Raw genomic sequence first — 16809 nt, forward strand, 5'->3', positions numbered from 1 at the left:
AGAGACTCTGGAATTATGGGTATGGAGTGGTGTGTTGGAAGGACCCTGAGGCACAGGGAGACAAGGTGGTTGGGATGGGACCCCCATGTAAGCACCTTAGCCATTTTTCTGCACCTGCCCCTGAGAAAAGACAATGGGAAACAAGGAAATGTGTTCTCCTTTGGTCCTTAAGAAAAGAAGGACCACACTTATCTTGTAAAAGACCAGTGAGATCCAGTGGTCTCTATTCAACATCTTCATTTGTGCACTTTCCAGATGTACACATAATGGAACTTTAAAGATCAAAAGGATCTCATTTACTAATGCATCTGGCAGAAGAAACGTGCCAGACATTCTGTGTTGCCTGTGACCACCAAACAAGAAACAGATGATTTAATTTGGGGAACACCAACTGAGACAATTCTTCTCTCAGTCACATATGTAAATGAGGTCCTTAATGACTGAAGAAAATAATTTCTTCTTGCCCATCCGAAAAGATGTTTCTTTCATTTCTACCACAGTGCACTGCAAACACGAAAATGAAGAGCCAATTGGTTCCTCTGGCCAACAAGAAAAGTTCCTTCAGATACCTTTAATCATGAAGCTCAGTATATCAAAAACCTTGGATCATGGATCCTTACATAGGAAACTTGAAAGTAGTCATGCCTTGCAGGTCCCAATAATAGGGTGAAATTGTTCTCACACCTTCTGCTACCAAGATATGTCCTTCAGATGAGGGGATCCTTAAAAGTCTGTTCTAGCCTTTTATCTGAACAACCTAAGATTTTGACAGAATTCTTTAAATTTTTAGCCATGAAAGGATCTTGGTCTTCATAGTATATCCTCAAAAATATGAGTAACTGACCAGAACCCTGGGAATTTGGGGAATCAACACATGTTCACACCAGTGTATCCTGTTATAAAGGTAAGGTAGACTTGAGATGGGGGCCATTCTGCAGACAACATGACCACAGAAAGAACCTTCCTCTGCCTTGCAGATTTCACATATGTGTGAATATTAATGACACGCATCAGGGCTGCCATCAGAATTTTCTGGGTCCCATACTGGAAAAACCTACTGGGCCCCCTCACTCAAAAACAGAAAAATTGCAATGCAAAATAAGCTGTCCGAGACAACCACAGCCACACTTACTAAGTCTGTACATTCTTTGTTAGACTTGCAGCTGGAGCCCATGCGCATGGCATTGTTCGCCGGCCTCTATACTCACTCGGGCCCCATACTGCAGTCCCACCTGTGATGCCCTGAAGGCGTCCCTGACACACATACATTACGTTTCTGACTCCAAAGGACTACAGCTGGATGAGAACTTCAGACTGTCTGTTATTGCCCCCTCAAAGGAACCTCAATCTTCTGCTACTCTTGAAGGTACCCATGGACAGCTCATTCGCTTGAGCCTGCTGACTTAACACGCTGATAGCTGTAGGTGCTCTAACATTTTCGTCACCTGCAGTGCGGCACTGCCCCTAGCATTACTGAAGAAGACTGTTAAGCTTATGTACAGCATGGTGCATCTGTTTGTATCTTTTAAACTTTCAGCAGTTAGAATGTCATTGTAGACTGAAAGGCATATTGGATGCTGTAGGTCATGCCACGTACTATGCCACGTTTGCACCATGCTAATAGATAAACTTTTTTATGATAGAATTATGATAGAAAGTGGTACTTAACCATTACTATTTATACTATCCACCAGAATTGTGTGATATGCTAGGGCTGACTTGACGTCTTTGCTTAAGAGCGACGATCTAGACTCTCAAAGGAATAGCTATAAATACCCCTTAACAAGCAAACTGCGAGTACACCCTCTCTTCTCGAGGAGGGGCTGTGAACAAAACAGAGTAAAAAAATAATACTTCTTTTTTTTAAATTGATTCATCTCCCAGGGGAACCTGCTGTGATTACAAGGGGAGGGGCTACTGAGAATCTGGCTTGATTTGGCAGATGACTGAAAAGTTATGAAAATGGAGAGAACAACAGAAGGAGTTGCTGTGACTGTAAAGCACACATAGGCATACATTGTTCCATTTGTAATATTTTGTTTCTTTTTTCTTTTTTTTTTTTGGCAAGCTACGCTCAGAGAGAAAGATCCACAGAGCTGGCAAGCCCATTGTAGTGGACCCCAAACACATAGAAAGAGAACAATACAAAGTAAAGACACCATAGAAAAGTAACACAAGTCCATGTGAATGCGAAACTTGGCGTGAAAGAGAGAAATGCATTTCTTTTTTTTTTCTTTTTTGCTTCCTTTGGTTTTTCATTTTTTTTTTAATTTTTTTACATTTTCATACTTCCGTCCATCCTTTTTTTCCCTTCTTATTTTTCACTTTTTCTGTTCATTTTTCTTAAATAAAAATGAGAACACTGGTACCTAATCTTTGCAAAAGCCATTGGAACCATCCATTGTCCACTCTTGGTCCTTTTTTTTCATTTGCTTTGCACACAAGTTGTGGAGTTGTAGTCTGACAAGGTACAGGAGTTCAACCCCTTTGGTGCAAGAGAGACTCACAACATGATATACTACTTGCCGCTCTCGCACCAAATCGGTATACAGGTTTGCAAGCAAAAAATAAATTCTCCAGAATCTTCCAGTTCTTCCCAATGCCCCTTCCCATCCTAAATATTTCCCCTATAGCCTTCCTTCCATCCAAAACTTCTTTCTCTATTCAGCTGGGACGTTGGGGTTGACCGGTGAGGTTGCACCAGAGCTATCATTGCCACCTGTGGCTTCCTTTTCTTTTTTGCCGCTGTACTGGCCAATGAAAGAGCCATCCTCATTAAACTGCACATCCACGCTTCCGCCGTAGTCAGCCAAGCTGTCATCGCTTCCGAGGGCCTTTACTTCTCCATTCAGGGAAGGCTGGCTGCTAGTGAATGGCTTCTCATCGTTGTCACTATAGAGGCAGAGCAAAAGGAAGAACCTGTTAGTGAGAATTTTCCAAGGCTTAAAGGGGCTCTGCACTTTGACAACCTTTAATGTATTAATTATTGTCAAGGAACTGCCCACTTTGGCGAACATAACCTAACAATTATTGTAAAGGAACTGCCAACTCTCTAGACATTGTGACCTATTTTATTAAAGAGATAGTGCAGAGCTGATGACCATCAACTTATAATCCTAACTAGTGATGAGCAAAAACCTATCTTAAAATGTTAATCTCCACTTATTCGGGAAAGGGAATTAAGTGAAACCAAACTGCCTCTAGCATTTGGACGATTAATAACATGCAATGATTGGCAGATCTTGCATTTGATAGGAAAATTTGTTGGCAAAATAATGCTTTGTGCACTGCTTATCTTAAAGCGGACCTGAACTCAGAACTTCCACTTTGCTCTAAAAGATAAGCAACAGCATAATAACCTTTAACGAAAAATATTTCATCTTTCCTGCTTTCATGGATGCAGACACATTGGGTTAACATCCTGTGTTTACAAATTAGCTGCTCTGCTGTGGCAGCCAGCTGGCACAGCTGTGAGATCGAATTACAGATGAGGGGGAATTAGACAGGCTAAACTCTCTAAATACATACAGAGTGCATTATCTGTTTTCCTTCTGTCCTGTGCAAGAGTTGACATCCACTTTAATATGTTAGTTTACTTTCAAGGAACCTTAACAGTTTAAGGGCTGGAACCCACAAGGGCGATTTTCAGAGCATTTTTGGAGCGTTTGAAAACGCTAGCATTTTGTAAAAAACGCTCAGCTACTGTTAATGGATGGGGCAACTTCAACTGGAGTGATTGCGATTCAGAAAATCGCAAGCGCAGGACATGCAGCATTTTGGGAGCGTTAGCGCTTCAATGTAAAGTATATCATCACTGGAGTAATTGCTCAGCAAAACCTGCACGGAGCGATTTTGCTAGCGTTTTCAAGTTACTGCACACTGTAACAAAATTAAAATTAATTGAAAGGACCTATCAGAATTGAAACTGCTAATCGCTACACAAACGCTGGCAAATTTATACCTTTTTAAAATTGCTCCCTAAAACGCTCATCAAACCGCTTACAAACTGCTCATACAAAATGCTAGCGCTTGCGATTAGCGATTGCGTTTTGCAGTGGGTTCCAGGCCTAACAGAATATCCGCTTCCCTCATTACTGTACAGGAGAAACAGGACATTTGGGATAAAATCGGAAAATTGCATGCAGAAAGCGCCCCTTCAAGTGTGCTTCATGCCTTAAAGGGTCACGGAAGAAGAAAAAAAATTGAGTCTCATGTTTTTAATTTTCAGTTATATAGCTTTTTTTTTTTTATATAACATTGCATCATTCTGTCATATTTGCAGTTTACAAATAAACTCTGCACAGCTTCCCCCACACACAGTAGGGGTAATTCTTTTAGATATTTTAAAAGAAGACTCCGTTTTTAAGAATATTTAATTTGTTGGCTTGTATGTGCCTCACTGCACATTTACCTAAATTGTTGCTTTATTGTTTTCTCTTCTCCTTTTCTACTATTCTATAAGTTTGCATGTTATAACACTGAATTACTTATTTCTTTAGCTTTTTGATACGGTGTAGAAGTTATACATTATAAGCCTACATAAAATGCTATCTAATGGATGCTTTGTAGCATGTAATATTTCAGAGCACAAAGAGAAAATTGTTTCAGTATAACAAAACTAAATAATAAGTGACACACAGCTAACAAAACATTTCTAGGTTCCAAGGCGGTATATAGAAGAAAATTAAATTCAGTATAGGTGTAAAGTTTATATATGTGTTGCACAGGCGCTGAACAATGGGAATGATTTGGCAGTGATAACAAAATGAAGCTTTCCCTATGGAGGGAATGTTATGTACATATCATGTGCCAGTTCACCAAGTAATAATAATAACTTAGATGCAGGAATCCTTAGCAACCAATCAGGTTTCACCTTCATTAGTGTATTATAGCAAGAATGTTAGAAACGATTGATGATTGGTTGCTTTTGAGTTTGTACTCATTCCTGTGTGATCATGTTAAAATATAATTTTTAAAAGCAATGCTGAACAAATAAGACAGTGTGATTTATGACATAATGAAGAATCTGCTGACATTATAGTACTAAAACATGCTTTGAATCACAGCAAGCACAGAATGCAGCATGCCCCAAACTACTTATAAAACCACAAACGCTCATTCCTGATCGATCATGCAACACAAAGAAATCTCAGTGAATTGAGAATTTGGTTAAAAAGAATATCTGCACTAGGAAACAAAAAGTTTTCAATTAAGACTTAGCACTAAATACGCAGATCTCCACAATATCAATAGTGCAGCTCTAGAAGAGTGTGGTGACCTCATTTATGGAATTTGGGGTTCCAGTGGCATCTGAATCTTGGGTGATTGAGATTGAGATAGATTCAGTACCGGTTGCTGGTGGACAAGATCGATGGTTAGGTGGGGGTAGGGGCAAAGAAGTGAAGCTTTAACAGTTACAGTCTTTGTTAGGGAAGTTGAACTTGTCGGGTTTTCCACATGGGTAGAGTCGTAGGCTACTTGTGGGGTTCAGGAAGCCCATCGCTATGTTAGATTTACAAGGGGGCACAAGGATGATTTCGAGATTTGGAAGGAATTTTTGCCATTTCAGTGACTTGGCATACTGGCTGAGCCCTATGCAAACTAATGAGCACCTTGGACTGTATACAGATTTAGCAGGTCTGGAGATTTTGGAGTTTACTTTGCAGGCCGAATGAGTGGAAATGCTTCGAAGTCATATGCAATTTTGCCTTTTTGGAGCGGTTACCACTCTGGGTTTCAGTTGTGCTGGGGAGGGGGGAAGAGGGGGAAGCAGTCTTGTTTCATTCTGAAAACATGGCTGTTATCTCAGCAATTAATACCGTGATGCAGGTTTTGCTCCCTGTGATTGGGTTGCTACGTTGGATTCTGCTGTATTGTTTAAATAGAATTATAACTTAAGAGCTGCACATATTCCTGGGAAGGCAAATGAGATTGCTGGTGCACTATCTTGATTCCAGAGGTAGCGGTTCTGGGAGCTGGTGCCAGGAGCCAGGGCGGAAGAGAAGGCATGCCCGGACTTTGTATAGGACATGATCTAGGAGGATTATGGACCTGGATTGTATGGTCTGTAGCTGATTCCACTTGGATTACGTATAATAAGGGACAGTTAGTGACAAGATGTTGGCACTATATAAATACTAAATAATAATAATGGTGCCAGTGGTTTGAATGGCTGGACAGATAATCCATAGCGGATTCAGCATGTGGGCATAAGGAGTTGATGTTGACTTTGATGTGCCAGTGGTCCAAAGACCAAGAGTCTCTGGCTGTAATTGATACAAAATAAATTTGGCAGCTTTGGCTTTCCTCTGCAAATTACTGGGGTGGGAGGATTTTACCAAGTTATTTGTGGTCTGGCAGACCTTGAAGAAATGGAGGAAATGTAGGCGTGCACATGATTTTTGTAGGCTGATTACTTTGGAGATTTTGAAGGGGCTATTCTCTGAACTGCATGGGGTCTGTTGTCCCAGATAGCCTTTTTTACTTTCCTTTTATAGTGTCTTACATGTTAGTGAACTGGTTTGTGAGAATAGATAAGGGGTGGCGGGTTTGGCTTTGATGATGTGGTGGTCTTGGTGTAAGTTATGTCAATTTGTATATCTAAGTCAAAAACCGATAAAATTGGAAAAGAGACGAAGTTTGAGCTTTTCCCTTTGCTGGGTCGTGTGACTTGTCCCATCGCATCTTGGCGCAGATATGTCACCCTGCAGTCCATTGTAAAAGGGGGTCTGCTGGTTCATAGCGATGGTTTGATGCTGTACTGTTTACAATTCTCTGTGATTTATTTTCGAAAAATGCTTGGGTAAGTTAGGTTTGTTGGCATGGAATTACGGGTTGCATTCTTTAAAGGATACCAGAGCTCAAAATGTTTGGAGAAACATCATGCGCAGTGACGTCATACGCATGCACAGTGCGAAGGCCGGCGCCTGCGCAGTAAGTCCAACCCTGCCCGACCAGAAGAGGATCCCAGGGGGCTTTTAGGTGAGTTACGAGGGGCAGAAAGGAGAACCAGGGAGCGGTGGGCATCAGGACAGATGGTATATTCCTGATCCCCCATTTCTCCAATCATTTTGAGCTTTGGTATCGTTTAAGGCCTGGTACTGCAGCCATGGAGGCTGTTAGGTTGGGGCTGTCAAAATATGGTGAAGAGAATGGGGAGATGGCAGTCGCAGAGGTTTCAGTTGTATGTTAGATAGGGGAGAGTTGAACATTTATATAAAAATGAATATGCTGGCAAAAAACAAGTTTTACTGGTGTTTTTGTTTAATGTGGGGCCCATTATGCTTCATGTGTTCTTGTATGCATTACAGATCAGGCCTGCTGCATGGTTTGTATACTGCATGTAGGATTTTATGATTGTATCTGAAGAATGTGCCCTAACCGACCCATTTATAGGAACAATCGATAATTACCTTCTGATTACTTACAATCCCGCAAAACTGATCAAATAATCACATCTGAGGAAAATATTGTGCCGCTAATGGGTACCTTGAGGGCTGGTTCAAACAGACGTCTGCATCAGTCACCTGTGGCTGCCCGGCGTCTCATTTCAAATGCTTGGCTGTAAGCGGTGCTTCCTAGCGTTCAGCCGCCAGCGTCTTTCATCCCCGCAGGAGGGAAACTGAAGCATGGCTGCAAACAATCCTGGGAGCAACATGTTGCTTCTGGGGCGTACGTACGAAAAGGGCGTCGGGGAAAAAAGGGCGCGTGGTATAAACGTTAAATGGAAATATCGTTTATAGAAATATTGTGTAGAATTTCGTTTAGAAATAGTGTTTTAAGAATTTATAAATCACTAAATAATGTGTATGAGATCCGCAATTCTTAAAACGTTAATCTTCCCTGTTTGTAAAGTGAAACTTATATTTACGTTTATAAAAAACCCTCCCTGTACCTATCCCTAACCCCTAGACCCCCTGTTGGTGCCTAAACCTAAGACCCCCCTGTTGGTGCCTAAACCTAAGACCCCCCTGTTGGTGCCTAAACCTAAGACCCCCCAGTTGGTGCCTAAACCTAAGACCCCCCAGTTGGTGCCTAAACCTAAGACCCCCGTGTTGGTGCCTAAACCTAAGACCCCCCTGTTGGTGCCTAAACCTAAGACCCCCCTGTTGGTGCCTAAACCTAAGACCCCCCAGTTGGTGCCTAAACCTAAGACCCCCCAGTTGGTGCCTAAACCTAAGACCCCCGTGTTGGTGCCTAAACCTAAGACCCCCCTGTTGGTGCCTAAACCTAAGACCCCCCTGGTGGTGCCTAAACCTAAGACCCACTATGGATAATAATGTTTTACAGACATTAAGAAATAAAAAATGTAAATAAAAAAATGTAAATTATTTTTTTGGGTGGATAATAATGTTTTAGAAATGTTTTAGAAATAGTGATTTAGGATCTTCATAAACGTTATTCGTCACGGGCTCATTTTGTAAAGTTAAATCATCACAAACATAGTTATAAATCCTTAAAAATCTCCGGGCGCCTTTTTTTCCCTGTTCGGCGCCCATTAAACAATATTTATAATGGAAGTGAATGGGGCGCCCTTTTTGTCCACTTGTCTCATGCGCCCAAATCTACTGCTTCCGCTTCTGGGAGCAGCTAAGAGTCAGGCAGGCAACAGTGAAAACTGGGATCAAAAGCCCGGCCAGTTAGCGACAGGACGTTAAAGAGAACCCGAGGTGGGTTTGAAGAATATTATCTACATACAGATGCTGGATCTGCCTATACAGCCCAGCCTCTGTTGCTATCCCAAACCCCACTAAGATCCTCCTGCACTCTGCAATCCCTCATAAATCACAGCCGTGCTGTGAGGCTGTGTTTACATCTGTAGTGTCAGTCTCAGCTGCTCCCCCGCCTCCTGCAGAGCTCCGGTCCCTGCCCCGTCCCTTCCCTCCAATCAGCAGGGAGGGAAGGGATGCAGGCGGGGACTGGAGTTCTGCAGGAGGCGGAGAGAGCAGCAGACTGACACTATAGAGATAAACACAGCCAGCTCTGACAAGCTGTTTGTCAGCAGCGTGGCTGTGATTTATGAGGGATTTCAGAGTGCAGGGGGACCTTAGGGGGGTTTGGGATAGCAACAGAGGCTGGGCTGTATAGGCAGATCCAGCCTCTGTATGCAGATAATATTCTTCAAACCCACCTCGGGTTCTCTTTAAACGATGAGCGCCGAGACTGTTGTTTAATGTTGCAGAACCGTCTGTGTGAACCAGCCCTAAGTCACTGACCCAGAGTGAGCATGCAGATCAGGTCTCACGCTTGTCTGACTCCACCAGCTGCATGCTTGTTGCAGGTCTGTGACTCGAACACAACTAAGCGCAAAATGACAGCCAGGCAACTGGGATTGTTTATAAGGGAATGAAGATGGCAGCCTCTGTATTTCTCTCACTTCAGGTTTCGTTATAAAAATTTGCTTTGTTTAATGTCCGGATTAGTTGAATTTCAAATTGTGTTCAAAATTTTCCTTATCTGTGTTCCGTGCATGTCCCTATATGACTGACAAATGCATTTGTGCATGTATTCTGCCACCTGCAGGGGAAAAGTATGCACAACACGCTGTCCAATAAAACACTGAATTCTGTCCATATCACCTGGTGACACTACCTAAATATCTAATTCAATACAAAACTAGAATAGGCAAATTACAGATAATAAATGTATTGTTTGTAAATTCTCAAGGAGAGCATGACTGGTTTGATCAGCTGACTAATTTGAAAGTTTCTGATTGGCTAGTTGCGACTCGTGATCATATGATTATGTTACTGTGCTCCACCATTCTAGGACAACTAGACAGCTGCACTCAAATCTCGTGCTGGAAGACTATAATGTGGGACAGTAATGCAAAGTGCACTGTGACAGAGGGTACTATAGGAAGGCACAATAGCAGGGAGCACTATATAGTCGAACAGCAGTGCAAAGTGCACTGTGACAGAGGGTACTATAGGAAGGCACAATAGCAGGGAGCACTATATAGTCGAACAGCAGTGCAAAGTGCACTGTGACAGAGGGTACTATAGGAAGGCACAATAGCAGGGAGCACTATATAGTCGAACAGCAGTGCAATGTGCACTGTGACAGAGGGTACTACAGTAAAGGAACTATACAGACCACAGTATAATTTAGGGGAGTATAAGGGAAGCAGGAAATTTGGGCGCCTGTGGCTAATAGACAATTTGGGCACCGTCATAGGCGTTATTTGTTAATGTATTTGTTACTTGTTAATTTGGGCGCTAAAAGCAGAAATTGGGATGCCTGATAAATAGCAGACGCCAGGCCCATCCAAACAAAAGGTTTCATTTTTTAAAATTACTGTTTGAAATCTAGAAATATATATGTTTTGGAAATGTATCGCCCAATTTGCGACAGAATTTATCGTTTACACTTACATTGGCTTCACCCTGTGCCCATTTTTCCTTCCGCCTCTATTTCATGCATACAGTATAACAAGGGGTGGGGCGCTATTATTATTGTGTAATTATATAGAACTGACATCTGCATCACTTTTACATAGTGTATGTAGTCATGTAACTGACTGACCTCACAGGAGCTCATCATCTAACCCCTACTATAGTCAGTCACTGTCTTATGCTCCTATTGTAGTATAAAGCCGGTTTTGGAGGGAACCAATGAGCCCATCTGTAAGCTTTTGAACAAGTGTTTAACATACAAACTTAAATGTATGGCAATAAATGAGTGGCTCTATAAGGAACAGCACTGTAAGAGGGGCACAATAATGTTAAACAGTGTAATTTTTGCCCAATTAGTTGTTTTTGTTTAATCACATGTCTAATTGGGCAAATAAATTGTATAGTGTATGGCCAACCTAAGAATCTAAAACATTGATTTTCCCATTCAATCTCCAGCAGATTCTTTTACTCTGAATTTGTTTAGAATGTTAGGACACCAACATGTCCAACTGATTTAATTCCAATTGATTATGGCATACAATTGATTGGAAGTATTGATCGGACAGGTTTTAAAATTTAGGTCAAATGGAGGTGGGAAAGGAGCCATGGTCATCGATCGATGGGCCATAGACTCGATGTGCTGTGTGTGGAAGAAATCGATCCCTCTCTGGGGAATCTGAAAGGGATTGATTGTTTTGTCGCATGGGGGGAAACTGACATGCCTATAGGCATAGCTCCCAACTGTCCTTCTTTTGGAGGGACAGTGCCTCTTTAGGGAGCTCTGTCTCTCTGTCCCCCTTTCCTCCTCATTTGTCCCTCTTTCAGGACTTTGTCCCTTTTTCTATGTAAATATATATATTTCTCTACTAAAAAATGTGATTGACTCTTCATTCCCATCCTTTAAAATTATATATTACTTATTTTAAAATGTTAATACGAAGGAAAATGAACCAGGATAGAAAGGATCAGTGTGGTTTGAATTATAAAACGGGGGCGTGGTCAGGGGTGTGGCTTAAGTGCCCCTCTTTCTCATCTCAAAAAGGTGTAGGGTATGCCTATAGGTATCTTAAGGCTGCCTTTACAGTAAGTCATGTGATCTGGTCACAGCTCAGAAGATCTACATTTGCAGCTGAAGGTGTAAATATTTTAGGACCTGCCTTGGCTATTGACTTCCCTAAGCCTTTTCACTCAAGATGCAGGTCTCTTAATTGCACTGCCCAGAGCCAAATGGATGCAATTCCCTTGGACTGTGGTTGGACTACTTTGGCTCTCTTGACCGAGATGGCAGAAAGGATATCTTGGAGGCTCCACCATCTGTGCAGATGACTGCCAGGGAGAGGCTGATCCAAATTAAAATTTTCCACCTCATTTATTATGTTTGTGCTGAATGGGCTTCTTCTATAATGCCTATTTTACTTGCAGCAATTATGTCCTCTGCTTCTTGGTAAAAGGGATTTGAAGTCCTCCTGATTTTTAAAGTGACCATGAAGTCAACCTCTGCAATGCAAACTAAACAAAGATATGAGGAATGGATGAACTACTGCACATAATCAGAGGTTACATATAGTGTAGGTGTAAATGTAGGGGGTGCAGCATGGCCTAGGGGAACCAAGCAGCTGCTTGGGGCCTCATCCACAACAGGAGCCTCCCATGCTGCCAGAGTCTGTGACTTGTATGGCCGCTGCTACCTCGCCATCGCACACACACAGACTTTAGATCAGCAGCAACATGAACAGAGGGGAGAGTGGCACAGTGACCACAGATCACACTGAAGATGCAGAAGTGAGGTCATTGCTCATTTCCTGTTAAAGGACACCCAAGGCAAAAATAAAGTAATGCAATAAACAATTGTATCTATCTTCCTTCTCCTAGAATTACTTTTTAAGATATTCCACAGTTTTATTCTATGTTTAAATCTACTTTTTAAGTTTTAACTGTTTTATTGTTTTTGCTCAATGACACATTCATTGAAGTATGCCAGAGCTAAAATCTATGAACTATTGATCATTTTTATCTCTTTCCTGCTCTCAGAAGCCATTTTCTGCTAGGAAAGTGTTTTATAGTTGGAATTTCTTATCAGTAAGGATCACACTGTAGTCACTTCCTGTCTGAGTCAGGACTGAGTCAGCCACTTACATACCTGGTATTTAACTATTTTAGGCAGACAAAGAAAAAAAAGAACACAGCATAGTTATTTGTGCGCTAGGCACTGTACATACCCCACATGTCTATCTCATCATGTCACATGTCACCTCGGGTATCCTTTAAAGTGTGCCGCACAGTTATTGTGCACTGCTCTCTTCTCTTCCAGTCACTGCTGATCTGCAGGTCTGTGAGTGTTGGGGATGTGGAGGCAGCAGGAAACGACATACCCCCACTGATACCAATGCCCTATACAGTGTGGAAGACACCCTTGGCTACCTATACTGAGGGGGTACCTTGGCTACTTATACTGGGGGTGCCCACCTATTCTGGGAGTTACGCCTTAGGCTGCCTACTTATACTGGAATGCCACATTTTAGCTACAGTATATTCTGGCGTATAAGACTACTTTTTAACCCTTGAAAATCTTCTGAAAAGTCAGGGGTCATCTTATACGCCAGGTGTCATTGATGCCGGGTGATACGCCCTATCCTGTTACCGACTCTCAGATCTCGCTGCTGAGGACTGTAGTGAAGTGGCGCAGGGCACATGTGCGAGATCTGAGGGGCAGAGAAGGAGGTAAATAGGATACAAGGGTGGGCCAGAAGGGAGAAAGAGGCATGTTTTATGGGCACAGTGCAATCTATTCTTCCATACCACTCTGACAAACATGGAGACAAAGAGAGTTGACCAATCCGCTTATGGAGAGGGGGAGTTGACCAATCCAACCAGTCAATCCCCTGTATTGTTGTATACTGGGTACCACGTACAGTACAGCACCAGTATCTGTTCATACATAGCGCCAGTATATGCTGTTTTTTAATTTTTATTTGGTGTGTGTTGGGAGAGGGGTAGTCTTATACGACGAGTATATCCCAAACTCTATATTTTAACTGGAAAAGTTGGGGGGTCATCTTATACGCCCAGTCGTCTTATACGCTGGTATATACGGTACCTATTATTACAGGAGAAGGGGCAACTGACTGGTGGGGAATGTCACACATTATGTGCCGCTTGGGGCCACAGAAACCTAAAGGTGGCCATACACTTATAGATTTGCAGCAGATTCGACCGTCAGATAGATTTCTGGCAGATGCCTGTCAAGTCCAATCTGACAGGAATCTATTTGATGTGTGCCACACATGAGTAACAGATTTCCAATAGATTTCAGAATAAAATCTATTGGAAATCGATCTAAATGCATTATTGGACCATTAGATCCAATGCAAATCTATGGGTCATCGATCTCCTGCCAGCAGCAGATCCACCTAGATTTTCCATCCTATAGGTAGCCATACACTGGTCGATTTGCCATCAGATCCGACCAACAGATAGATCCCACTCTGATTGAATCTGATCAGAGAGGGATCGTATGGCTGCCTTTACTGCAAACAGATTGTGATTCGATTTCAGCATGAAACCGATCACAATCTGTGAAGCTGTCGCCGCCCCCCCGCATACATTACCTGCTCCGGCTGGCGCGTGTCCCCCGGTCTCTGCTGTCTTCTCCTCCGTGCTCCGTCCGTGCGGAAGATTTCGCTCGCTTGCCGGCGGCCCGGGTGTGCGTCAATAGCAGCGTTCGAATGCCCGTCAAACGATGCTAGCTGCAATACATTACCTGCGTGTCTCCTCTCTCTTCACGGTCACTTCTCCGTGCTCTGCTCCTCCAGCTTCACTGAACTTCCTGCCGGGGAAGTTTAAACAGTAGAGGGCGCTCTACTGTTTAAACTTCCTGCCGGGACAGGAAGTTCAGTGAAGCTGGTGGAGCAGAGCACGGAGAAGTGACCGTGGAGAGAGAGGAGACACGCAGGTAATGTATTGCAGCTAGCATCGTTTGTCGGGCATTCGAACGCCGCTATTGACGCACACCCGGACCGCCGGCAATCGAGCGAAATCTTCCGCACGGACGGATCAATAGGAACGATTGATTTCGGATGGAAATCAATCGTTCTTTCAGCGTTTGTGCATCGATTTCACAGCAGATTCGATCACAGTGATTGAATTTGCTGTATATTGGTGGGAAAATCGTTAGGTGTATGGGCCCCTTATCAGATAGATCAAATCAATCGAAACAGATCAAAATTAGCCACAAATCGATCGAATGGGGAATTTGATAGAATCTATTTTAATTGTATAGAATTGATTGATCGATCAATGGCTAAAATCGACCAGTGTATGGGCCCCTTTAGCAACACCCCTGTGTAAATGTTAGCAGTTGTAGAGATTGCATCAGATGGAATTGTGAATACAATGAGCTGAACTCCTGAGATTCCCTACTGGTGAGTGAAGCCATCTGTTACATTAAATGGGAGGTTAGAGGCCATGGAGGAGGGGCTGGTTCCTGACACTCTTAGCATGAGTAATCACTTATATATTATTATCTCTGGTACTTCTGTGGAAGAAAGAAAATGTATTTTGTCATGCAATCTTTATTGAAGGCAACCTTTAAATACTGTACTTTTTCATGCTTCGGCTATATTGCATGGCTTTACTTCAAGGTCGCTGTAAAGCAATCTTGTATCAAACAGTATCCACTCTAAGGAATTACCTTGCCACCCTTTCTTCAGTACTGGCAGTCTATAAGGAGATAAATGGCTGCCTATGCCCTATCAGAAATATAAAAAGCTTCAATGAAACCTACAACAATTCTCGCCAGGCAGAGTCGGACACTGGGGACTGGGCTGCCTTGGCTGACAATGTTGTGTGTATACAGCGCCCCGACCACCTTAACTACTTTTGCCTTTGGGACGTTGCTGATACGTCCAAAAGGCTGCTAGGAGGCTGCTGCGTGCTCCCGCGTGCGCCCGCATGCTCCTGTGTGGCCACCCATTATCCCAGAGATCAATAAATGGGAACCCAGTTCCCATTCATTGATCTAAGTCCCCGTTAGAAAGACCGTCGGCTTCTTCCAGAAGCCGCAATTTTTCTAAAGAAAAAAAAAAGTTTCCCGTTTAGGGGCTCTACAGGTGCCTAATGATGGAGAGGCGGTTCACTCCCCTCCCCGAGCGCCTTTTTCACTATGCAGTCCCAAGCTGAGTGTAAATGAGATGTTACTTACCTGACTCTTGGCATACTACTTATGAAATCTCCCTTCAGCCAGGGGCAATTCTAGCTACCTAATCCTTGGGGGCACCTCTAGCTACTTAATATGGTGGGTACCTCTGGCTACCTAATGCTAAAAATCACTATGACGGGCAGGAGAAGTAAGTGAGATGTGACACCTGGGCCAGCCAGGACACTTGCAGCACGGTTCGGCGGTGGTTTGTGGAGGAAGAAGACCAGAGCACCACAACATCTGTGCCTAAAGGCTCCTGTGATGTAAATCCGAGCCTGGCAGTGATGGTACAACCTTACTATAATACGCTTGTTTTATTACTTTAGGGATCATGTTTCTTTAATATAAAATACATTGTAATAGATGGAATGTTATATGAGACAAATATTCATTTCTTTCAAGCAACACATCAGATGTTAGCAGCGATCGTCTGCACAGGCCGGCCTAATGGTTCTTAAATAAGATTTACTGTTATCAACTGTAGTCCTTGGGGTATATGATGTCATGCTTTCCCCAAATGCTCTCCAGCCAGTGTGCAGAAGATCTCATCATGCCTTAATACCCTTGAGAAGCATCGCACTGCCTGTGCTGAGAAGCTGAACATGACATGGGGGCACATGCAGCAGAGGTTTGCAGGCAGCTATGCATTGTTACCTATTTCTAAAGAAGGTAGCACTGCTGTCAGAAGAAGAGACAAACAACAGGGACGGTCACCAGGAACAATCACAGACATGGAACAATATGTACATACACAGCATGCAATACGTGCACCTACATACGTCATAACAGTTCTTGTTAGAAACATGGCATAAACTCCGGGATCCAACTACAAGTCATGGGGTCCATCACTAATTTATGAAGGCACTTCCCGTACCCACGGTTTCTCTTTCATAGCTACCTACCCACATGTAGGCTCTTGCCCCCTATATAACAAAGTGGCACAGGTGATGCTCAGAACTAAGTAACCTGCTCACACCATCCACACCAAGGGTTCTTTCTTCTCCTCTTCAGACAGCAATTCCATCCTCTCTGCATAACTACAAATCCATTGTTGGGTCCTGACGCTGGTCATGTGACAGTGGCTGCCTGTCACATGACTGCCATCAAAGCTACCAGCAATAAATGCACAGAGGAGAAGAGCAAACAAGTTTTGTAACTGACAAAATGGAGAAGAAAAGTTGATTATACTTAGTTCTGTACTTAGGCTGTCATTTTGTA

The 16809-nt window shown here is 42.9% G+C and overlaps 1 protein-coding gene across 2 annotated transcripts in view; it reads right to left on the bottom strand.

Moving 5' to 3' along the window:
* Window positions 1-556: 556 nt before the first annotated feature.
* Window positions 557-16809, bottom strand: part of L1CAM (L1 cell adhesion molecule) — a 440855-nt gene continuing 424602 nt past the window's right edge. For both annotated transcript variants that reach the window (XM_068248209.1, XM_068248208.1), the window contains one exon: window positions 557-2892. In XM_068248209.1, the coding sequence (XP_068104310.1) occupies window positions 2661-2892 (232 nt within the window). In that variant the 3' untranslated portion in view covers window positions 557-2660. The remainder of the gene's footprint in view (window positions 2893-16809) is intronic.

The sequence above is a fragment of the Hyperolius riggenbachi genome, chromosome 8 (assembly GCF_040937935.1).
Source record: "Hyperolius riggenbachi isolate aHypRig1 chromosome 8, aHypRig1.pri, whole genome shotgun sequence".
Classification (NCBI taxonomy): Eukaryota; Metazoa; Chordata; class Amphibia; order Anura; family Hyperoliidae; genus Hyperolius; species Hyperolius riggenbachi.